This window comes from Periophthalmus magnuspinnatus, chromosome 9 (genome assembly GCF_009829125.3).
Source record: "Periophthalmus magnuspinnatus isolate fPerMag1 chromosome 9, fPerMag1.2.pri, whole genome shotgun sequence".
In the NCBI taxonomy this organism is placed as follows: Eukaryota; Metazoa; Chordata; class Actinopteri; order Gobiiformes; family Gobiidae; genus Periophthalmus; species Periophthalmus magnuspinnatus.
This window is the reverse complement of record NC_047134.1, coordinates 26,109,632-26,134,952: the sequence shown is the minus strand read 5'-3', so window position 1 is coordinate 26,134,952 and position 25,321 is coordinate 26,109,632. Positions and strand designations below refer to the sequence as shown.

The window sequence follows — 25,321 nt, the reverse complement described above, 5'->3', positions numbered from 1 at the left end:
ACTCCCGGGGGGCAAGAGACAGTTGTCCCTATTGATTACATTGTACTTGACCATGAAATATCCAAAAGGCAAATGCACAAATGTTGAATATAATTATTTCTAACAGTGACTTAAGCCATGAACTCTCTATATTACAACAAAAAACAGCATTTGAACAATATTTTAGTTGCCCCCCATCTGTATCAAATACTACAGGACTATAGAATATTGAGATGTCATCTGAAACCCAGTGATAAAAATGTGGCCCTTTACCATTGACCATAGAGTGCCTGGTTTAGTCTAAGCTAAAGTCCTAATGGTATAAGTGGCCTTAGAAAACTGTTTCACACAACTATATCCAACAAGATGGTCTGCAGAGTAGCTTATTTGTTTAGAAACAAATTATGTTTTGCTCTGCTTTGGGTTATAGATTTATTCAAACTTCCTTATTCATGGTTTAGTCCAATTTTATACCTGCTTTAGACTCATTCTACACCATGTTTAGCCCAATCCTGGACCTGACGTTGATACTTGGCAGTGACCTCATGCTGGGATGTTCTGCATGTATTTTCTATGGAAGAATGTTCATTTATTACCATTGAGACACAATGTGCACAATGGCAAACGCAGCCAGAGAAGTTTTAAGATTTAAAATCCAAATTTAAATAACATTTTCAAGAGCCAGTGATCAAAACAAGTGTTCATGGTTCTGTTTAGGTCTCTTATTTTCAATGAAAAGGTAAGAGTGAAAAAATGTTGGCTAATACCATCTAGCTTAGCTTGTGATTTGTTTAAAAGCTCGGATAAACTCTCCTGTTGTAGTTCCAAGTCAGTTCTTTCTGATCAGATTGTGTTAAAACAAAGCTCAGATTAAAGTATAACGTGAGTAATAGAGTTTAAGACATATTAGAGCCTACAATTAGTATCACACCTGCAGGGAATGTTGATAACATCTGCTGCAAAGTATCAGCAGTCCAGGTTAACATTTGGCTTAGACTAAATAGATTTCACACATAGCCTAATATAAAAAATATGCTTACAGTGATTCATCTTTATCATGTTCTACCTTTTTAAGAGTCATGACGTAAGGTTTATTTTTATTTTGCTCATTAGCTAAAGAGGTTGCTGCAAGAGTTTCTAAGAATAGCTGTTCCCTGTTGACCTTGTGTAATATAACAACGCCCCTGGTCAGTGAACACCTCACGTTCCCCTGTGCGTCCTCACGTTCCCCTGTGCGTCTGTCTGCGCCACGGTCACCATAGCAACGAGCAGCATCGCGTGAGCTTCTGTGGCGGCAGCAACCCAGCAACAAATACAACAACAGGTTTTCTAATGCGAATTATTTTTCTAAGAAGATGACGGACATATTATGCAGGTGGCTGAACGAGGAACTGCGATTATCTCAAGTTGTTGGTAAGTAAAGTAAAGGGTAGTCGATGTGTTGGTGTTCAGTGCTATTTACCCATAGCCTTGCAAAGTAAGGCTAACTTTACTGTAACTAGCTAGCTTAACTAGTGAAAGAGACAACTGAAAGTGTTCTGAGTGTTGTAGTAGTAACGACAGATGCTTAGTCCGGGTTCAGAATGTTTACAGTTTCACATAAAGACAAATCACAAACTGCTGTGAATGTGAGGTGGTCCAACCAATTTCTTAACAAAAAAGTACAATAATACTATCTTACCTTGGCAAGACCAAAACAAACTCACAGGATCACAGGTACACAAATACAACAAATACAAAATAACTTATTTGGTGGAATTCGATAATATGTACTGAGTGAAAAATTATGATTTTTAAATTAACCTGTTACATTTATACAATCTTTTTCTTCTTGGACTATATATTTGCACCACAAATGTTGCATTTTGATACTGTTTCATATTTATAGTATTTTTTTGGGTATCTTCACAGAGCCAAAAACCTTCGCTAAGGCATTCTCCACTGGCTATCTATTTGGTGAAATCCTACATAAATATCAACTGCAAAGTGATTTTCATATGTTCATGAAAAAAGAGTGAGTTCTGTTCTCCCAAACCTTAAAAGACTTGTGCCAAATTCCGTCCCTTGCATATTATGACTATTATTACATTTTGTTTCAGGAGATCAATATCAACATTGAACAACTTCACTCGCCTTGAACCGTCTCTCCATGTGCTGGGAATATCATTCAGTACAACCACTGCCCGAGAACTGATGCAGGAGAAACAAGGGGTGGCTATACACCTTGTTCAACAGCTTTATATTTCTCTGCAAAGGAAGAAGAAAGCAGACATTAGTGGAGCAGAGCTGAAACCTGTGCAAGCTGCTGCTGCCACCGGTCTGCGCAAAAAAGATCATGACATCCACCATGACGTAAGAAAAAATATGTGTTGTATTGTGAGGTTGAGATTGTTGTAATTTTGGGTGACAGTAGCTCAGTGGGTAGTGTTCGAATCTCGCTGACATTAAAAAAGATCCACTGACCCACAGGCTGGTGGTGTGATTCCTGCTCCCACAGATGAATACTGTTGTTGTGTCCTTGGGCAAGACACTTAACCCACCCCGCCTCCAGTGTCTGTGTACACTGGTGTATGACTGTGTGTGTGAATGGTTGAGTGGTTTGTTGATGTAAAGCTCTTGGAGTGTGCTATACTGTATAAAAATGTGACCTTTGATCAGCTAGTTAAAAATATCTGAAATGTCATCATAACTAAATATATCTTTTTTTAACTAGCGTGATGTACAGGAGAACCTTCAAAAAAGCCCAAAACTTTATGAGGATAAATTCCATCACATGGGCAGATCTGTTCAGCAAAAGAAAGCATTAATAAGGGAAGAGGAGAAGTCAAAGAGGAATTCTGACTTGGTAATGATATAAACTGACTTTTTAAATCAGTACAATGTTATTTATGTTTTGTCTATGTTGAAGATTTCCATTGTTCAAGCACCAAAACCACCTCCACATTTGCCACTTAATCGTGAGAAGCAACAGCAACGGCAAAAGAAGCTAGCACAGGTCTGTCTCTCAAATCTAACTGTTTGCATTTGTTTGTGTCAGGTGAACACGTGTAATATAATATCTAGCAGGTTTCTACAAATGTTATTATACTTATTTTAAAGGACCCATATTTTCTGATCTATGATATAATGTTGTTTCTTCGTCACAAACATACCTTGAGTTGTGTTTTATTTCATTCACACATGTTTAACTCACAAACCCTGCATATTTAGAGTTCTTCTCTTAAACAAAAAACACTGTCCACCTTGTGATGCGGTAATACAGGAAGTGCGCCACTGTGTTTTTAAACTCCATACACCATCACTAGAATCATTTGGATGATTTCAGCCCTGGAATTGCCCATCTCTACTCAACAAAAGTTAAAAAGGTAGCTGTTAACTTAAAAAATTACCACTTCATAACGTCACAAGGTGGAACAGAGCATTTTGAGCTTTGGAGATGTAGACAGACTAATAATGCAGGGTGGCTTAAACATGTGTGAATGAAACAAAACAAAACTACAGGTATGTTTATGAGGAGTTAACAACATCATAGCATGGCTTAAACTTCACAAGAGTCAATTTTGCATAGTATAGGACCTTTAAACACTATATGGCTCATTGTTCTGTCTCTGCAGGATGTCCAGAATGAAATTGCTCAATTTGAAAATAACAGAGGAAAGCTGACTTCTTTTTTAAGGTTTGGCATTATCTTTGTGCTTTGTACTCTTTTATTTACAAATGCAAAAAAACATATTTATATATTGTTATGGAACATTGTGTTTGTGTGTTGTTATTTTGTAGACATTCAGATGAATGTGGTCCATTTACCAAGGGACCAAGAGTTGTGTCTAAACCGGTGCCAAACAGTGTGTACATAGAGCAGATTCGACAGAGATTAAAAGAAGCCACACATGATCACGAGCAAAGGGACAAAAGGGTTGACAGATTTCTTGTTGAGCAAGAAAAAGCACGTGAAGCTGAGCAGGTAATGACTTAAAGGGCCCATATTACACTATTTTCTGTTATAATGTTGTTTGCTCATCAAAAACATACCTGGAGTTGTATTTTATTTCATTCACACTCTAAATATTAAGGTATTTGTGTGTGAAAAATGTGACTACTTCTCTCAAACAGAAAACACTCTGTTATGTGGTAATACAGGAAGGGCTCCACTGTGTTTTTTTGTTTTTGTTTTTTTTGAAACTCCACAGACCTTCAGTAGAATCATTTGGATAATTATTTTTTTTGACTATCTAATAAACAAAAGATGAAAGGTAGTTGTTAACTTGAAAACTACCGCTTTGTGGCATCACAAGGTGGAAAAAAGCATTTTCAGCTTTGGAGATGTAGATAGACTAATAAATAATAAAGGGTTACTCAAACATGTGTGAATGAAACAAAACACAACTCCAGGTATGTTTTTGAGGAGGTAAGAACATTATAACATGGTTTAAAGCTCCCAAGCTCAATTGTGTGCATTATAAGACCTTTAAATGCAATATGCGAAACTGCGTTCTTTCTTATACTAAACCAATATATTATTTTCTAATACATTTTTAACTGTACAGTATGCAAAACATGAAGAGTATCTGCTGAAGCGGTTCACACGTCAAACAAAGCAGGAGCAGCGTCTCGCAGCACAACTCCACCAGATCAGAAAGCAGAAAGACGTCATCACCAATAATCGTTTGTTCAGAGAGGAGCAGATCCTGCAGAGGAGAGAGAAGGACTCCCAAGAAGCAGTGAAGAGGGAGGCGGTGAGCTAGACTGACAGTGAAGACGAGCACTCCTCTTTGTTTCAATCTGTCTTGTATCTGTCAGAATGTAATTGATGTGTAGGTGAACAGTAGATGTGTTTATCAGTCATAGCCAAGGACAGAGACAAAATCAGTGTTAACTCCTGTGTATAAGGTCCAGATTGTGGTATTGTTGGTGGAGTATAGGTTCCACTGTTTGCCGCCAACAACAAAAAGCCCTTTATTATTTATTCTGTAATTTGTACAATAAATAACATATTTCCGATCTTTCATCTTCTTTTCTCTATAAACTGAAATCAATGAAGTTATTTAATTCTCTCTGGGCATTCTCTCTCTATTTTATTCTCTCATTAAAATCTGTGCTAGGTATTAGCTGAACAGGAAAAGATGGCCCGTGCAGAGGAGATCAGAGGGGACCTTGACTTTTGTAAAAGGCTTGCTGCTGATCGAGCTCAGATCATGCACGAGAAGCATTCAGAGAGCTGCAAGGAAATAGTGGAACAGATAGTGGATTTGGCTACGAAGGTTGGAGAGTACCGACTCCTTTATGGGAAGTATGTAACAGTACACAGCATTGTCAAATGTAATTATCATCTATATTTATATATGTTCCCCTTGCAAGGACATTTAAACTGGGAAATGATTATGACTAGGGTGGTCTGCCTGGGTATGTCATTAAATAACTGGACATTTTTACTGAGATAGTGACACTCAAACCTTTGATCATGTGGCATAAATACAGTACAGGGTTTCCAAAGCCAAAATTTTGATTTAAATGTTTTGTTTTGGCTTTGTTTTTTTCTTCTAATGTCTTTGGCACATGTTCAGTTCAGTCCCGGGGAAACAAATAAAAGAATGGAAGGAAGTGCTGTTCAGTGGCCTGCCTCTGTATGGGCCTTCAGATGTGGGGGAGTGCTCCGACGACACAGACCCTGTAGAGCTTCAGAAGCAGGACATACTCAACAACCTGGACTATGATGAATACATTGTGAGTTGAGCATGACTGCAGTGAACTAAAGTGAATTAAGACTTTATTGTGCTTTCATTACAGCATGAGATATGAAGGTTTTGCTTATTAATGGTTTTGTCAGAACATGACAGATGGATGGGCGTGGCCTAAAGAAGCAGGGGGCACCAAGTCCCCTCTGACCAACAACCACATTCTTGGACATGTGGTCGCACGACTTAGGAACCTGGTCCATCCACCATGTGAAAAACCAACTGAATCCCTATTCCCATACTTTAGCCTCAAGGCCTGTGTTCTGGGCAAGTTGTGCTCTGGAAAGACCTCTTGTCTGGCCAAGATTGCTCAGGGTATGCAAAAACAGAAACATGCTTTATAATTTTTATACTTAAACTAATCACTTTTGCTTACAATGTCTCATTTTTACATCAGCCCATGGCGTCCATGTACTATCAGTTCAAAAACTGATTGACGAGGCATTAACTGCATATAAAACTAGAGAGACGGTATGTAAAATACAAAAGACATATGTAAATGCAATTAGCTAAAACTTGTATTAGATTTTGTTCTAGAAAAATTCCTCAACCAAATTGAAAACCAACCATTTCTGTTTGTTACAGGCCACAGAGCAGGAGCTGTCAGACAGTGAGAAAGAGCCCACAGGAGACAGTAAGAATGAGCACGATTTACAAATACAAAAGCCTTGAGGTAACGTGAATACATTATTTTTTGGATTACTTTTTTACTAGTTGAGGAATTGCCACACGACACAGGCAGAATCAAGGTGTGTATTAGTCATGAATTCATTTCTAATTACTGCCTGATTATACAGAATGCCTTTTGTTTGTTTACCAGCTTTTCACAAAGACTTTGTATGGACAAGAAGCAGAAAAAGCAATGATGGAAGGAAACAGTTTGCCCTTTGAGTTGCTGGTAAAGATTGTAATAGGAGCCATACAGTAAGTATTCTCTTTTTAAGTGTACAGAATAGAAAGATGTATTTCATTTTTAAATCTACAATTAACAAACTTGTGTTTATTTTTAAACAGAAATATTCCAGCCAATTCAGGTTGGATTTTGGACGGCTTTCCTTTAAACATTGAACAGGCGCATTTGCTAGAGAAGGCCCTCGGTGGGAGTGTCGAGGAGGAGCAGTACGTTGTTACAGACAGTCAGATGAACCTCGCTGTAGATCCAGACCCACCTAAACCCCCCCCACCACGACCTCCAGCTCTAGACCTGGCTCTGCTCCTAGATGTCTCAGATGAAAGCGCCGTCAGCTATGAAGTAAACCTAGCACGTATGGATATTTTCACAATCTGCTCACAATATCAAGTTTTTGTTTGTGAAGTATTGTCAAAAAACCCCATCACAATTAAAAAAAAACTATTGGGGGTTTTCAGATCCTAGAATGTTATGATGTCATACTCCCAGATGGGGGGGGGGCAAGAGACAGTTTTTCCTATTAATTATCTTGTACTTTGCCATGAAATATCCAAAAGGTAAATGTGCAAATGTTCAACCTGATAATTTCTATTAGTGACTAGATCCAAGGACTCACTGTATTACAAGAAAAATCTGAATCTCGCCAATATTCATTTTAGTTGCCCCCCATCTGTAGTAAGCATAATTGGCCTATAACTGTGTTAACCTTTCTGTCTGGCACAGATGCAGCTTCTACAGACTCCACCCCTGATTACTTATACACAGCACAGATGCCATACAGGTAGCAGTCAAAATAACACATTTTTATTTTGTTTTTCCTATGCATAGCCCATAATCTGTGCATCTTTTTCTCTCAAGGATTACAGATTTTAAGGAAACTTGGCCAAAACTTGAAGAATGGTTTGGGACAAAACAGAAGATTTTGATTCGTGTTGATGCTAATATTGATGAAGAGGAGCTTTTTAATCAAGTAGAGTCAGTTCTTCAGCAGGTGACAAGACCCCTCCCAGAAGGTAACTTTTGGCTTTGTTAGATCCATGCATGCATCGGTTCATAGTTGTTGTTGTTGTTTATATATATTTGAAAATCATCTACATAACCTACACATATATCAAGAATTCTAGATATTTTTCCATTTTCTACCTTCTTTTATTTATTGTTTTTCGCAGTTGTTGCCTTTACTCCTGATGAGGCTGTTGTGTCAGATGAAGAGACAGATGAAGAGACAAAGGGCTTTTCTAGAGCACATTCTTTGGACCAAACCTCAAATCAAGAATTAACTGTGAACCCGAAATCTACGGAGTCCAGTAAAAGTCTTGACACAGAAAAGGAAGGAAATGGAAATATTCAGATGAGCAAGGACAATTTGGAAGGTATTCAAGATTTTAGCTACAGTTTATGATGAAATGTGTTAATCCAATCCAGTTTATTTGTATACCACAATTTAAAAACAAGACCGTTCCCAAAGCGCTCCTATATAATAATAGCACATAATAATAGCAAAGTAAAACAAAAGTACAGAAAACATTTAGCACTAAAATAAAATGAATAAAAGACACAGAAGGCCACAAAACTCACACAATAGTAAAAGCCAGTGAATAAATGTGTGCAAAGTGTTCCAGAGCTTAGGACTGGCCACAGAGATGTCCCTGTCCCCTCTCATTTTAAGTCTTGTCTTAGGCACCACGAGCTGGACCTGGCCCTGTTACTGTATGTGTTAGGTTCATATACTGAGAGCAGCAGTCAACAAGGAGGTTTAGTGCATATGACCTGTTAAATAGTGCGCACAGGTTAATTAGATGGCAGAACATCTATTTGTGTTGCTGCTAAATTTACCACATTTGGCCCAAGTAACATTTTATTGGAAGAAGAAGAATGACAAATTTTGAACTAAAATACACAATGCACAAATATAGTATAGAATATTTTTTGTGTTGTAATATTGAATAGCCTATATTGACAAAAATATCAACCTGGGACTGTTGCCATAGTGAACCCATTCATTAAAGCTGTTTTGATTTGAAACTATAGAACTGTTGCCTGGTTACGAGACCTGTCTGTCTTCTGTGTCATGACACCGCTAATCCTGCAGAGGGCGCACTCAGCACGGTCTGTTTGGTTTGTTTTAGCTAGAGTCGCACTTTCTCTTTTATTTATATGGTTAGCTCGTACTTTAAACTGTAATAATACTAGAGACATGTTTTGCCACAAAGCTAAAGCCTAATTTGCCTCAAGTTACTACAGTGAGGTTGAAAAAGAGCGTCCCGTTACTCTGCGCGGGACGAGTATAAACTTTCCCCGAGTCACCCAGTAATGAAGATTAAAGCACGTACGTGTCTCTGGGCAAGTCTGTGGTTGGCCAGGATCGTTTGTTTTTTGCCAGAACTTAAAGCATTGTGCGGTGCAACGATTTTTAGCTGTGTTTTTCTGGAGGATTTTGTATTTTTGAAGTGAACGAATAGGTGGTTTTCAGATTATAAATGTGATGATGTCACTCCTTCTGATGGGTTTCCCTATAGATAACATTATGCTCATGAAATATCTAACAAGTAAATGCACAAATGTTGAAGCTGATCATTTCTATGAGTGACTGGACCCATTAACTCTTTTGTATAACGGCACAAATCTGCGTTTTAACAGTATTTATTCTAACTGCCCCCATCTGTATTAAATATTATTGTCCTATGGAATGTTGTGATATTATCTGAAAACCCAGCAATTAACACTTCAAAATGCCCATTAAAAAATAAGGTGATGGAAACGCAACTACGAAATTTTGAAATAATTGTAAGGAACAGTTTTGTGTGTTTGTTCATGATTGTGTTTTTTATTCATTCTTGTACTTGTTGGAGTAACTGTTAATCTGATAATCTTAATAATGTAAGTTTTTTTTCTGTTGCCATTTTTCAGTTTGTCAGTTAATTTGTAAACTCATATATTTTTATAGAGTCCTCAAGATTGGCCTCATGCACCAACGAAAGCAGCTCAACTTATTTTGATAAACCATTGCCACCTGTAAGTCAATGCTTGCAAACTATTTTAATACTTAAGTTTTTGTTGTCAAATGTCTGTTTTGGTACATCTTAAACAATAGGGAATCCCGGAGGCTCTCCTTCTCTATTGGAAGAATGTGTGTGAAATGTATGTGAACAACGTAAAGGCAGTGTTACAGGAGCTGTGCCTAGAAAAAACATTGATAAACCAGCATTTTTTCAACATCAAGTAAGATCTCGTCACATCTGATCTGGTAAATGTATAGTCTCTGTTTTTCGTTGAGATTATCGTCTTTGCAGAGAGGAGTTTAAACATTATTTGGGTCGACCTGACTTAAGACAAGAAGCTGTTTCTCAGTGGCAAAAGGATTTCAACAGAGTGGCTGAAGATATGAGAGATGATGAGGAGACCAAAGCAGAGCTGCATCTCAGGCTTCATGTAACTGGATTCAAAACAATAACGTTGCTTATCCATCTCACACTGGAAGAATTGAAATGATTCAGTTTTTTCTTATTATTTTTCAGGAACTTTGTGACCATTTGAGGAACATTTCTGAAAAACGGAAAGAAGAGAATGAGCAGGAGAGGGCTGCCATAACGGGGGATGGATGGTTGTCAGATCACACTGCTCTGGTGGTTAACTACCACTCCATACTTATGCAGGTTACACCACATAAGTTTTATTACTTTGTTTATCATGGCTCTTATCCATGACTTGAGGTTTTTGTTTTGCACATCCTGATTGTTTTACTGTTGTGTTTAAAAAATACATGTTATTTCAGGTGGAATTAGACCGGTTTCGGGACACATTTTGTCTTCTTAAAAGATATTATTTCATTGGAACAAACAAGCCAGTGCCGGAACTGACATCAAACCTAACCCCAATCTCTTTACTGGACACCTCCAGCATAAACACTTTGGAGACGCAATCCCAACATAGTGAACACGACCAGGTAGGATATCAAGTGCAAAAATAGCAGTCTTTCTTCATATAAGGCCAACAGTATTTTTTGTGAAGGAAATATTTTAAAGGTCCTATATTACACAAAGCTCTCTTGTGAGCTTTAAATCATGTTATAATGCTGTTACCTCATCAAAAACATACCTGGAGTTGTGTTTTGTTTCATTCACACATGCCTGAGTAACCCTGGTTTATTAGTCTGTCTACATCTCCAAAGCTCAAAATGCTCTTATAATATAAATCAGGAAACGGTGTAATATGATATACATATGTGTTTTCAAGCTCCAAAAGAAACTTGTAGATGTTTATGAAGAAGCCATCACAGTTGTTAACAGTCTGGTAAGTATTAGAGGAAAATCAGCATTCGCACATTGTTTGTCTGTTATTTAAAAATGTCTCTGCATGTTTATTATGTAATTGTAGTTGCCTGCCGCAGCCCAGCAGAGGGAGGTAGAGACAAAGCTGACTGACAAAGCACCTGAGAAGCCCCCAGGTGCAGACAAAAGCAGCAAAAAAGCTCAGTCTGCTAAGAAAAAGAAAGGTATGAAAGGCTTGTTGAGAGTCCCTTGAGGAACTTGTGGAATCAGCTAGAACAACATACAAGAATGAATGTATATTATGTTTAAGTAAATGTATATGTATAGATCATTTCAACATTAATTTGTCTCTTTCAATTTGTAAGGCGCTCTGTCTCCACTACCAGCACCAAGTCCTAAACCTCCTGAAGTCATACCCACAGACAACACAATGGCAGAATATGCTGCAGCTCTGAGTCACGAGGGTATGAACTGTTGCACTTGTATATTGTTCAAATTTAAAAGGAGATTCCTGGGTTAATGTTAGATTTGATGTTATTTGTGTGCATGGGTTCTCCAGAGGAATCTGCAAAGGTGCGGTTCGCCCAAGTGAAGGGCCATGGATTGAACTTGGTCAATTTTATTCAACAGAACGCAGAGGAGGATTTCTGCTGTATGGAAACGTGGCTAAACGAGCATTTTCAAAATGAAATGAAAAGGTCAGTTTTTATTACAACATTACGATAATTATTGTTGTTGTTTAAACAGAACGATTCATTGACATTTCTTTAAATGTGCTACAGCATTGAGCAGCTCGCAGAAGTGGTGTGTCACCACATAGAGTCTGGAGCTAAACTCCTAAATGAGCTGGTTTTGGTGAGTGAAATATAGATTCCAGGTTTATGTAGATTTTAGCCATGACATAAAATTATATTTGAAAATGTTTTTCTTCAACAGGATCATACTAATTTCTGTCTAAATGGAGACTACCGCATGGTGGCTTTGTCGCCTCTTCCTTCTCATCCACCATCTTTTGAAAAACCTTCACAGACCACCCTGTCTATTATTCAGCTTGAATCTCTCTGTCAGCAGTTCAGACTTGTGGCTCCTAATGGTAAGTATGGACAGTAGGTTACTGATAATGAAATGAAAATACTAAACTTGACAAGTTCTGAAAATCACAAACAGTTTATTCATCACTTGATCAAGTCAGTAGCACAATTTTTGTAGTTATTAAGGTGATAGGTGGGTTTGTATGAGCTGGTAGGTGGGATAATCCATTTTACAGAGATGATCTTGATAGGAGAGCCTCTCAGGACTGACTGCTCTTCTTGAGACATGGAGTCTTATGGATTAAAGGCAATCAGAAATATAAAAAATGTTCAAATAGTGACCCTAATTCTGTTATATTCCATGTGTTATAATGCATCCTTTTTTATTGTTGGCATTTAGGACTCCTGTCTTCTTTTGAGTTTTTGACTTTTCTCAAAGATGTAACGTCTGCACACAAGGGTAAAAACACCCTGCCTGAAACCTGGGTCATGATGACAGAAGGACAGGTAATGTAAACAATATTTAGTAAACAATAGGGACATAAAGTGCTATATAGGACTGTATACAGCAGTAATTATAATTATAAATGTCATATAAAACAATGAAGACATCAGTATGCAAAATGTAAATACACAATAACTATATAAGTTGAGAATAAGAAATAGAAAACTAAATATTATTTGAGCTGCATGTTACTTACTGCTCAAACAGATAGTAACACACAATTTCTTTTGCCCAGCTGATGGAGATAGTGATTTCTCTTAAAGATAAACATGACCTTGTGGACTGGCGGAGGTTCATGCTCGGCTGTGCCCTGCCGTGGCCGTCGCCCTCGGTAACACAACTGTTGGACGCCTTGAGAGAATTAAAGGCCACAGATACAGAAACCAAAGGGTATATCAGCGAGCAACAGTTTCTACAGGTTGGTATTTTGTAATTAAGTCGTATAAGAAACTACAAGTTACCACACCAATCTTTTCTGATATACTGTATGAAATTCTCCTGAAATGTTGTCAAATTATTTTATATGGAATAAAATTTCATTCTTTCTTTTAATTCGGTGTGATATAAAACAATGCATTTATCCATTTTGTTTTTCTCATTATCAGACCAAAATGTGGTTTCCTAAAGAGACTGTCCAGGAGACTCCAGACGACCCCTCTAAGCCACTACCTTATAACCGCTCCTTTAATCTGTTCAAGGTATGTGTTTGGTAACTGCAATTTCACAAATTTTCTGACATATGAAAATACATTTTGCATCAAGATGTGACTATGAAAGTAACAAATTAGCAGTAGCATCAAATTCTGGGCCCTAGGTAAAAATCATCTTATGAAAAAATGCATATTACAAAGTTTGTGAGGTGCCCTCCCTGCACTGAGCCCTGGGTAAACAGTACACTTTACCGCCCCAGTGTGACACCCCTGACATTTGCTCTAATGGAGGTTATTATGGGGAAGACAGTATGCATTTTCACACATTCAAATGTATTTTTTAATTCAAGAAAGGGTGTTATTTAAAGGTTGCAAAAAAACTTGATGTCTTAAACATGAGAAGTTTATTAACCATGTTCACCAAGTTAACAGACAGCACCATACAATATCATTGGATATTCAAGTTTGATTATGCTTTTAGACAAGGTTTTAATTTCATGAGTAGTGAGAACTTGGCTATAGTTAGGACAATACATTGTAGTTCAAATATGTTAAACTGATCAGTGTTTAAATAAATAAATAGACTCCACCATAGTCTAACCTAAGATGCTGTATGCTTGTAATAATGTCATAAACACCCAGAAGTCAAGTATATTTAACCTGTAATTAGCGCTTCTTATACTTCACACAATGACTCAACGCTGCTGACAAAGTGTATAAATGAAGGATCAATTATATAAATTGTCTTACATTCATTACTGTAGAATGAGTTTACTTTGCCTTTTACAGTTCTTCTTCCGGGTGTTTGCTGACCACTCCTCCAGTCCACCACGTCTTGACTACACTTCCATGCTCCTGTACTTTTCTGCTGATCCAAACCCCAAACAGGGCTTTGTCAGAGCACTCAGTGTGGTAGTAGGAGAGCATCTTAAACAGCCATCATCAACACAACTTGTCAAGGTACAAAAATATACGTAATTTTAAGTATAGCAATTGCTAAAAATAATTACAAATATAGTGAAATGGGAAAATAGCAACAACAAGTAATTGTAATTTAAATTCTAAAAGACATATGCGCTCCTTTTGCCCTTATAAAACTTGAGCCGCAAAACATAAATTAACGAAAGGCAAGTTTATTTGTAGAGTGCCTTGTAATTCATTTATTGACACTTTGCAGTGACATCATGCTGGGGGTGTACTGCATGTATTTCTGTGGTGGAATGTTCAGGAGTTACAATGGTGACACAATGCACACATTACATACACTGCCAAAAAGGTTTTGAGATTGTCTGAAAACTCAAGATAGAGTTTGATATTCAACAGGTAGCTGTTATCTTGAAAACCACCACTACATGACATCACAAAGTGGAACAGAGCATTTCGAGCTTTGAAGATGTAGACAGACTAATAATAAAGGGTTATGCAAACATATGAATGAAACAAAACACAACTGCAGGTATGTTTTTGAGGAGGTTATGACATTATAACATAGCTTGAAGCTCACAAGAGTCAATTTTGTGTTACCAGTATGTAGGACCTTTAAAGTCTAACAAAGTGTTAGACAGAGCAGTACATACAATTAGAATCACAACCCCAAGGAAAGTTGATGATATCAGCTGCAAAGTATCAATAGTAGCACTTCTGATTAGCCTTTGACTTAATAATTATAATATAATAATACACTAATTGTTCAGTTTTGATCCCAGTTGAGTTCATTTCTATTCACCGAACAGCCCTGTATATACTGTACTTCTATAAGAGTGTGAAAGCTTGTATGATAATCTGTGTATGAATTTCCTCTGTTTCAGTCCATGCCCAGTTTAGATGAAGTTCCAGAGTTCAGTCCCACAGATCTGGGGACAGATTACAGCCTCTCTGAAAGGCCTTCATCAAACACACTATTGGGAAACCAGAAAGTGTCTATACAAGCTCTTCTCACAGTCATGGGCCACAGCACCATCATCACAGACAGCCAGACTGAGTACACAAAGGTATATCAACAATAATGCTTCATTTAATACTTGAAATACTACACAGTAACAGAGGCATCATAAGTAGTCAGCAGGACCAGGTTTTAAGCTCAAGACTTTTAAACTGGAGTTGAAACATCTTACACAAACTTCACTCATCCACATGGATAATTACTTTATACAGTAACTCACAGATTATAATATGAGAATAATTCTTCCAAGCAATACAATGTGTCAAGGGGTATAGATATTAAGATTTGCATATGTGAATAAAAAAAAAACAAAATACGCTAGATACAAGAGGTGGAGTCAGGAAATACAAAGCAAAGATGAAAATTGTAGCTTTGAAATACAGTGATGGAACGTAGCAAAGTAATGTACACATTTTAGGAATCTGTATTTTACTTAGGTGGATACTTTTCACTTTTACTTCACTACATTTAAGAGCAGGTACTTTTTACTCCACTACATTTTTTGAACTGGACGGAAAAGTAAAAGTACGTTTTATTATTGTTTGAGACCTGCTGAAAAGTCTGTGGGATATTTTTTAACATGTTCATAGTTTATGCAAACAAAAATATAGACATGAAAACTCCTACAATAAAAAGATCAGTTCAGTTGTTTCTACTGAACAAAATTCAGCACAAATCAAAATCCCTACATTTGAAGCTTTATTAGATCTCAAAATCTTTAAGTACATTTTTAAACAGGTACTTTAATACTTTTACTTAAGTACTGGTAGATTTTTTCATGTGATACTTCTACTTTTACTTGAGTATTTTTTTGCTCCAATATCTGTACTTTTACTTAAGTTCCACCGCTGTTAAAATGACTAAAGATTTTTACAGGTTGTAGAGTTGCTTTGTGTGTGATATAAATATAGTCTTACATCCTTCACTGCCTGACCACTTTAGAAATCTCTGTTACTGTGCACTGCTCCTGGGTAAATGAAAGATCAACAAAAAACATATTTATTTATTTATTTATTTATTAGCAGTTGGTCAGTGTGTATAAGGAACTGGGCTATGGTCTGGAGGAGTCGATCCATTTCTCTGCCCTCTCCACACATTCATTCATACAACACCTAATGGAGACATCCACACAGCACCAGCTCGTGGTAAGTTTTTATGTTTATAGTTTTGTGAGTCTCCACGTTTATAATGTTTTAACCATAGACTGTATATATAAATGGACGTAGCTAACCTGCTAGCCGCCCCATTCCAAATAGGAAGTCATCATGAGCACGCTTCTGGCTCCATCGACCCGGGTGCCAATTCACTTTACATTGAAAAATTGTCACTCCTCCCTGTGTAACTGCTGCAGTGAGCCTCATCATTTTGGTGAGTGAGCCTTGTCAGATGTTTGTCCATAAATCAAGATATGAACATTAATAACAGATGAATCAGGCACCTTGTTTCCCTAAGGTCACGCCCGCTAGCTTAGCAACAGGTTTGATTGACAGTGTTGCTAAGCACCCGCTTCCTGCTTAAACCAGTGGTGTGGGCGGGACAGGTTGTTACCTTCATTAACCTCACTCTGGATTGGCTCTTTGGTTGCTATGATATTCGTGGTCGAAATTCCAAATATGAAACTTGGCTCCAGATTCACCCCTATAACTGCTCTAGCATTGAGGAGTTTCATTTGACTGAAGCCGAACGCTATGGGTGACGTCACACTCCTTTAGTCCACTTCTTTATACAGTCTATGGCCCTAACATGTATCCTCATTTTTATCTATTTATTTTAACCTGTGTCCTCATTGTTCTCCCCCCTCCTTTCTCTTTCACTCTGTTTTGGTTCAACGCTCAGAACATTTATCAGCTGCTAAACAATGGTGGAGGTGGCTAGATATCAAAATAAATAAATCCATATATTTTAAACACAATATAATATGTCTTCCTGGATTACACATTAAAATAAATAGTTAAACTTCACTGCGCCTATCTCCCCGATTGAATTAATTAATAACGAGTGCTGCCAACGAATTTACAGTGTGGATTCTTTGATAAATCATGTATTGAAACCTCTCTATAATTAAAATGACCACAGTAACAACTTGTGCTATAGATTTGAGTCGCCAGTTTTGGCAGATACACTCCAGTAGTTTTTCTGACTGACTTGCTTTTTCTAATGACCTCTCTGACACCGAGGCTCTGGTCACCGCCACAAAGAGGGCATTGTCCAGGATAACCTACATGTCAAGCCTGACTTCCCCGCAACGGCCAGCCAGAGAACTTCTAACCCCATCGGCGCCTTTGAGATGTCTGCCAAACACGCCACTCTGACACTGATAAGGAAAAAATAATTAACAAACAAAAACACCTGCTTATAACTGAAGATATACATTTTTTTACTGAAAATCGGTGGGTTTTAGAATGATGAAAAAGTTGGACCGTTGCCATAGGAATTAGTAAATTAAAATGTATCTTTTAAATGGTGAACAGTTCCAATCACAAGAAGCTGAAACTCATGAATAAAGTGTAGTGCTAGTTGAGATATTTTTAAGTTTTATTTTATGGTGTAAGGTGAAATCATTCTAATAGGTGATAAATTATATGTGTGTTTGAAAAAAACAAACAAAATTATAATATCTAGGAATTCAAATTTAAATAACAAATGTATAAAGTGAAGATAATTCCAATCTTGAGGCAATTAGATAAAAAATAAATAAATAAAATACAAATATAATCAGATAGATACAAAACATGTGATGATTTTTGTTAATTAATTTGTTATGGATTTCTGTTGTTCTTTGAGGCCCCCACAGGCCCCTCCCCATACACCCCAACTCTCTCTTTCCCTCCCTCTCAGTCCAGTGCTTCTGTCTGGCATCACAGAGTCAACGCATGAGCCCAAAAAATAAAGAACACAAGCCATCTTTGGATTTATGCTTTTGGTGGATTTCAGTTTTTGTATTTACTGCTTCTGGGTTGTTTAAATTAATAGAAATAGATTACGGATTTTGAAATATTACTTACTTACAAGAGAAGTTTTACGTGTTCAGGAAATACTTTTTGTTCGATATAATGGGGATTGTATTTTGGACAATTGCACTGGCTCTTCAGGGAATGCAGTGTGCTAAGATCTTAACTGTCTGTCTAATTGGTGAGTAAAGTTCATATGTTTTATACGTCCGCATCATGTGACAGATTAATCCCGATCGGTTTTGTTTTTCTCATCACAATAGGAGGAAGTCACTATTTATTGTTAGACGAGATCTCACATAATCTTCAACAAAATGGCCACAGTGTGAGAATGCTCCTTCAGCTGGGTACTCCACTTCTTACAGGTAAGACTAAGCTCATTGTCTCACTACATATTTCTTTGTGATTGTATAACCCATTGACTAAGCAGTGATGGATGAGGTACTCAGTTTTGTTACTTAAGTACAGATTCAGAGGTAAAAAGTTGCTCAAGTAAAAGTATTACATGAAAAAATCTACTTAAGTAAAAGCATTTAAGTAGCCGTTTAAAAATGTACTTTAAGAGTAAAAAGTAAAAGTATTTCACACAGACTTTGATAAAGTGTTGTTAATTTGTTAATGTGTTAATGATATTGTTGAAAATTATACACATTTCATATTTTTTCTCATGAATTTTGTGTATTTATTTTTGTTTGCTCAAAGCCGAAGCTTGAACCCGAAACCTTTAGTCAGGATGTTACAATGAACATGGTAAAAATAACCTGTCAAATCATTTGAAAAGTACTTTTTACTTTTTAGTCCAGTTAAAAAATGTAATGGAGGAGAAAGTACAGACACCTGCTCTCAAATGTAGTGAAGTAAAAGTAAAAAGTACCCGCTTTAAAATTTACTGAAGTAAATTACAGATACCTAAAAATTCTACTTAAGTACAGTATTTTACTACTTTTACTTTGTTACCTTTCACCACTGTGACTAAGTAAGGACACATGTTTTGCAGGCTTTTCCTACACGAGTCGTCTGCACAGTTATGAGACAAGCACTTGGTCTTTGGGAGAAAAGTATATACAAGAATACAACGGCCAGTTCCAGGAGCAGCAGACACAGTTCTTATTGGGAAGGTATGAGAACTTACTCAACTTTGCAAGCTTGACATGAACTGTTTTTATCAATGGCCATTGGGAATTGTCTTTTCAAAAGCTAACAGAATAGTTGTACTTGTTTTAGTGCCTAATTTGTAGTACACATCTGTCTGAATTGCAATCCAGTCATGTTAAATTGTCAATAATCAGCTTGGGTATTTTTAATAGAGAGGTGTATAGCCAGTTTCGCTTAAAAAGTCTTTTAGAGCAGAGTTCACCCTTTGGAGGAATAAACTGAACACTTTTGGGTTAAATGACAATGATTAAAAGTCTGTTTTATTTATGTTCATACAATTAATGTTGAAAGCTTTTTATGAGAAAAAGTAATTGAAAATGTATCAAATGGAAATTGGAATTGACATATTTTTATTTATTTATTTATTTATATATTTATTTGACAGGGACAATGCAATCTGACATAGTTACAAAATGAACATTTTATGCCTGGACAGGTTCAAAATGTAACTAAACATATGGCTTAAATTACTTTAGAATAAGTCGGGGTTACGAGGAATATAATCATACAGTTCAAGTTGCCATATTTGGACTGAATGAAAATGAACCAGCATTTGGCTAATTGGTTATTTTTAAAGCCAGCCCAGTTCTTACAGAAAAATACAACCCGGTAATTGGTCCCATTTTTATATAACGCCACCTTCAATGCACTCAAAGCACTTTACAGGAACCACTCACCCATTCACACACACATTCATACAAAAGTGTACACAGACACTGGGGGCGAGGTGGGTAAAGTGTCTTGCCAAAGGACACAACAACAGCATTGATCTGTGAAAGCTGTCTGTAGATCTAACCTCTCTATCAATGATGTTTACATTGAGAGCAGAATTCGAACCACCAACCTTCAGATCACTGGACAGCATCAGCAACAAACTAACTATTATGATTATTTCCACTCTCAGGGACAACTTCAACGGCTTTTTAAAGTTCATGGGCCATTTATCGTATCAGTGTGGCAGACTTCTTGAAGACGAAAAGATGATGTCATTTCTGCAGATTGAACATTATGACATCGCTGTTCTCGACGCATTAAATCCCTGCTCGTTCATTCTGGCACGTAAACTCGGTATGTCATTCTTTAAAGCAGCACTGCGCAACTTTTTTGGTGTAGGGTTCCACCACATTGCTTGTCACCATTGAGATGTCACTGCTTTAACTTGAATTTTCCACATATGGTATGAACATATGTATCTCTACCAGTCTCACAGTGAGAATTTGTGTTATTCAAGGTGTTTTAGAGCAATAAAAACATCTGTAGTTAAATAAAGACAAGATAGTGAGGCTTGATACCATACTGTGGAACATTCCAGGCGAAGCAATAATATCTCCTTTTAATGTGACATATTTACTGCAGGTATTCGGTACATTGCGTTCTATCCTGGGGCTTTAAATGGCCCACTGTCCATTGGCCTCCCCAGCCCGATCTCTTATGTACCAGTCTTCAACTCTGAGCTGACGGACCGCATGAACCTATGGGGTCGAATGAAGAATCTGTTTTATTCTCTCCTCACACCAGTAGGTAAGAGATCTGAATGTTTACATGCTTAAAAACAACACTATGTAACTTTTCTGATGGTGTTGCTATACACTTTCCCTGGAATGTTCCACAGTGTGTCATTAAACTTAATCATGTCGTTGGAGACAAGCAGGTGATGCATCTGCTTGGCCAAATTTCAAGTCAGATCTGTGGAGATATGATCCTGCTCAATATACAAACGCATTTCTTTTTAAGTTATTTTGAGCGATAAAACCAGTTGTAATTGAATAAATGCAAGATTAATGCTCTCCTGTGGAACATTCAGGGCATTCAGTGGAAGACTCCCCACCAGAAAAGTTACATAGTACAAACTGAATGTAAAAACTACACTCTGGTTCTGTATCTTAGTATTTTTGTTTTGGGGTTTTGTTTTTTTTTGTTCTTTTTCACAGGTCAGGCTCTTATTTGGTCCAGGTTCAGTGAAGTTGCTGAACAGCACCTTGAACAGTCTCTTAGTGGATTGGATGAGTTACACCAAGGAGCAGAACTATGGGCGTTTAACACTGACTTCTCCCTAGAGTTTCCTCAGCCTCTAATGCCCTTCACTGTCCTGGTGGGAGGAGTGCTCAATAAACCCGCTAAGCCACTACAACAGGTGCTATGATCTTATGTCAATAGGATGCGCTCACTTTCTAGAATGTTATTTTATTGTTATTGTTGATGTTATAATTTCAGATGGAGAGCAGGGGTTAATAACTGTATGAGACACTTACTGCTTATTAATGTTGTTTCCTCATCACAAACATACCCGGAGTTGTGTTTTGGTCCATTCACACATGTTTAACACACAAACCCTGCATATTTAGGCTGTATTCTTCTCTCAAACTCAGAATACTCTGTTGTACCTTGTGATGTCATGTGGTAATACAGGAAGTGCTCCACTGTGTTTTCCCTCCATACACTTTCATTAGAATCATTTGGATGATTTCAGCCCTGGAGTTGCTGGAGTAAAAGGAAGCTGCTAACTTGAAAATTACTGCTTGATGACATCACAATGTGGAACAGAGCATTTTGAGCTTTTGAGATGTAGACAAACTAATAATGCAGGATTATTCAAACATGTGACTGAAACAAACACAACTCCAGGTATGTTTATGATGAGGTAACAACATTATAACTTGGTTTAAAGCTCACAAGAACTACAGTTTACATAATATAGGACCTTTAAGTCTTTTCAACTGACAGCAATCGCAACTTTTGTTCTATTTTGCTGCCAGAGAAGATGTTAAACTTTGTGCCAGTTTTTGTTTTATGTGGATAAGCCCAAAGATATTAACCATAAACCAGTTCAACAAATCTGACATCTTAAACAGCAAGACTCAGCCATAGTATTAGGCCTGTCCTCTTGCTCAGTTTTAAAATCTAGGATGAACTAGAATGAACCAGACCTATTCTGTATTTCAAATTATTAAAGTCTTACAAATTATCATCAACCAGGACCTTGATTTATGGATTACGACCCTTAAAGAGCCGTGTTTCGTTGTGGTGACACTGGGGTCAATGGTGTCTTCTGTCTCTGTGGACTCACTGATCACAGAGCTGGTGGCCGGCTTCTCCAGCATTCCTCAAGGCGTTATCTGGAGGTACAATTACATTTTAAATACTGGCATAATAGCATTGATGTAAATATAATACAAGATATGCTGAAAATTAATATGTGAACTCTTCAACTCCTTGTAGGTATGACACCAAGCTATGGCCGTCTCACATAGAGATACCTCCCAATGTCAAGATTGTGGATTGGCTTCCTTTGAATGACTTACTTGGTACGTGTCAAATTATCCGTGGGTTTGACCACATAGACTGTATAAAGAAGTGAACTAAGTGAGTGTGACATCACACATAGCGTTTGGCTCCAGTCAAATGAACCTCATCGAGGCTAGTGGTTATAGGGACCAATTTGGGGCTGAGTTCTATATTTGGAATTCTGACCGAGAGTATTATAGCAACCAAAAAGCCAATCTGGAGCGAAGCTGTTGAAGGTAACACTCCATCCTGCTCGCACCACTGTTTTAGCAGGGGGCGGGCGCTGAGCAACGCTGTCAGTCAAATCTGTTGCTGACGATAGTGGAGCAACCTTGGGGAAAGAACACACCTGATTTGTCTGTTATTAATGTTTATATCTTGATTTACGGACATCAGCCGTTACAGCGAGAGGGGCGACAGTTTTCTAATGTAAAGTGAATTGGAGACAGAAGCGTGCCTCACTTCCTATTTGCAACGCAACAGCTAGAAGGTTAGCCATGTCCATTTATATATACAGTCTGTGCCATAGCAATCCAAAATGAAATATTATATATTTTGAATAGGCAAAAGTCCTAAAAATGTCACCTACGTATGCTTGGGTTTCAGCTTCTTGTCATAGGGAACATTATGACTTTTCACTCTTTCAAGAGATAAGATACTATGTTTTAAGTTGTTATGGCTACGGTCCTATTTTTTCATCATTTTGAAACCCCTGGATAAACAGGAAGTTGAATTACCATGAGTACGAGTCATGCTGTCCCACTTCAGTTACACTCAATGGCTGGACTTCATAGTAATTTTATATTTGTTTTTAAGGCCATCCCAAAGTCTGTCTCTTCATTACTCACGGGGGTCAGAACAGTTTGCTCCAGGCAGTGTATCACGCGGTCCCCATCCTGGGAATTCCTCTGTTTGGAGATCAGTTTGATAATGTGGTGAAGGCAGAAGCGAAGGGGCTGGGACTCATCCTTAAACCTACACAAATCACACGAGGTCGTCTCAGCTCTACAATTCAAACTCTCATACAAGACAACAGGTGTGTGGATAAGCTTTATACAGTACCGTAGACACACAACTTGATATGAAAGTGAAGATGCTTTTTGGGTGTAAGTAGATACATAATACATAGATCATTATTTTACATTTTGTTCATTATAATCTTATTTTACCATAGCAAACAGCAGATGTTTTTACTGTTGAAAAATAGATATGTGGCATTTTTAATAAATGCAAGTACAGAGATGTGGGCGGAGATAGGGGTTAGGCGGAGATAAGGGGTAGGTGAAAACTGAAATTTTCTAAGCACACAAGCCTTGAATACATGCATGCGTGAATTAATCGAAATACTAAATAAAACTTTGAGTAAGCTAATGGTAAGAGAACGCCGTTAGCTCATTAAAGTTTACACAATTTGTCCTCTTTAATCTCCTGTAGATACAAGTCGTCTGCCTTATCTCTGAGCATGCTCCATAAGTCCCACCCTGTTCCCGCGGCTCAGAGGTTTGTGCTGTGGGTGGATCACGTCCTGCAGAGTAGAGCCGGACTGCATTTAAAACCTGTGGCTCTGGTTCAGCCCTGGTACCAAAGGAACCTGTTGGACATCTTGATACTGCTGACCGTAGTACTTTTACTTTTTCTAACTCTCTGCTGGAGTTTATGTAGAGAAAGGCACTTAAAGAATAAACCCAAAAGTCAATAGATATGAGCTATTCTGTTTATCTTGACTGAAACAGAAACAGATTACCGTTAGTAAGATTTTAATTTTAAATTCTATAAATATAACCTGTGTCCCCAGATATGAGGTAGCCATGTTCTAAATAAAATATAGCTCTGACTGATAACACTTGTAATGTTCATTTACTCTTAATTGCAAAAACTTTGGACAAGTTGTTTATGTTACAATAAGGTGTTTTGGTTCTCAAGACGATTATCCAAACAGAAAGCAGAATGAGCTCACATATGTCTCTCATTTGGGGTGCCAGATTCAGTGCTAAAATCCAGCTGCTCTGAACCTAAAAAGACTCTCTGGTCTGAATGGTCAGTACCTAACCCCCGGCACCTGCAGCCAATCATTATTCAGTGCTAATGCAGCCTCTGCAGCTTAGTAGTTGAATTCTGGAGGTTCTTTCACATGAGGTATCACTTGTCCATATACTGACAATGAGAAAATCATGTGCCCTCTATCTGCAGGTTAAGGTTCAGTTATGATAGTAATACCTTTTTTTTTTTTTTTTTTTTATCTTAAGCATACATAGAGTTTCTTTAAACACCAATGTCATCTTTCTGAGCTGTTCTGATAAGCAGTGTTATGAAGCCCCGTTGAACTCTGGGTTGTTGCGCTGTAGCGCCACAATGTCCAACACCTCCATGCCACTTTGACCCGTTTGTGCGACTCAATGGGTTCACATGCACTCTGCTTCTTCAACGATCAATATGATTTTGTACAAACCCAAGATGTACATAAGGGCCTTGACAAAGTGTATCCTCATTTTAGACAATGCAAAACAACCAGATCCATATTTAGACTTCAGCACCTGCAATCTAGCGCCCGCCCCCCTCAGTGGTCTCCATGGAGCCCTCTCTCTCCCTAAACAAGGCACATGGCAGTGTTCACGGTCAGTGCCCCGGGGACGACAGCGGATCGGGGTTGAACTGCCCCCTCCCACTCCTTACATCTGTGTTGGGGGCTGGCTGGGAGGAAAATATAGATTAGCAAGGAAATAATGACCAATTAGCAAGGCTTGTTCTTTGCCCATTCAGCCGTCCTCCACTCCCCTCAATGTTTAATCTGTCTGTTTGTCTGGCAGTTGCAGGTGCCAGTAAGTCTTCCTCCAACTCGCACGCAATCCAGAGTGGTCAGAACAAAGAAAAACAAAGCAAAAGAACTGATGTAAGGGCAGTTTTCCA

At 37.8% G+C, this 25,321-nt stretch overlaps 2 protein-coding genes across 2 annotated transcripts; both read left to right on the top strand.

Moving 5' to 3' along the window:
• The first annotated feature begins 1,334 nt into the window (after nt 1–1,334).
• On the top strand, nt 1,335–17,035 carry LOC117376175 (sperm flagellar protein 2). Its single transcript, XM_055224239.1, has 37 exons — nt 1,335–1,392; nt 1,891–1,993; nt 2,079–2,331; nt 2,705–2,824; nt 2,888–2,974; nt 3,594–3,655; nt 3,760–3,943; nt 4,527–4,715; nt 5,082–5,269; nt 5,544–5,703; nt 5,807–6,029; nt 6,112–6,185; nt 6,300–6,348; nt 6,429–6,463; nt 6,535–6,638; nt 6,729–6,979; nt 7,348–7,405; nt 7,483–7,637; nt 7,794–7,997; nt 9,572–9,639; nt 9,719–9,846; nt 9,918–10,056; nt 10,143–10,280; nt 10,400–10,570; nt 10,861–10,921; nt 11,015–11,119; nt 11,261–11,359; nt 11,455–11,593; nt 11,678–11,750; nt 11,832–11,988; nt 12,327–12,433; nt 12,667–12,849; nt 13,037–13,129; nt 13,871–14,041; nt 14,890–15,072; nt 16,046–16,168; nt 16,860–17,035. Exons 1-37 carry the CDS (start codon nt 1,335–1,337, stop codon nt 16,896–16,898), a joined length of 4,734 nt encoding a protein of 1,577 aa, XP_055080214.1. The 3' UTR covers nt 16,899–17,035.
• Nucleotides 17,036–18,095: 1,060 nt separating this feature from the next.
• LOC117376174 (UDP-glucuronosyltransferase 3A1-like) lies at nt 18,096–24,113 on the top strand. The gene is made up of 10 exons (XM_033972582.2): nt 18,096–18,155; nt 18,238–18,339; nt 18,972–19,092; nt 20,034–20,197; nt 20,486–20,650; nt 21,061–21,263; nt 22,106–22,251; nt 22,349–22,434; nt 23,231–23,450; nt 23,849–24,113. The coding sequence occupies exons 1-10, from the start codon at nt 18,119–18,121 to the stop codon at nt 24,111–24,113; spliced, it is 1,509 nt and encodes a 502-aa protein (XP_033828473.2). The 5' UTR covers nt 18,096–18,118.
• Nucleotides 24,114–25,321: the final 1,208 nt, after the last annotated feature.

Coding starts and splice junctions, on each gene's coding strand:
- LOC117376174 (XM_033972582.2), top strand. CDS start 18,119: ATGCAGTGTGCTAAGATCTTAACTGTCTGTCTAATTG. Junction 22,435..23,230: donor TCCTTTGAATGACTTACTTG/GTACGTGTCAAA, acceptor TTTGTTTTTAAG/GCCATCCCAAAGTCTGTCTC. Junction 23,451..23,848: donor ACTCTCATACAAGACAACAG/GTGTGTGGATAA, acceptor AATCTCCTGTAG/ATACAAGTCGTCTGCCTTAT.
- LOC117376175 (XM_055224239.1), top strand. CDS start 1,335: ATGACGGACATATTATGCAGGTGGCTGAACGAGGAACTGCGATTATCT. Junction 2,975..3,593: donor GGCAAAAGAAGCTAGCACAG/GTCTGTCTCTCA, acceptor CTGTCTCTGCAG/GATGTCCAGAATGAAATTGC. Junction 11,594..11,677: donor TTTCAAAATGAAATGAAAAG/GTCAGTTTTTAT, acceptor AATGTGCTACAG/CATTGAGCAGCTCGCAGAAG.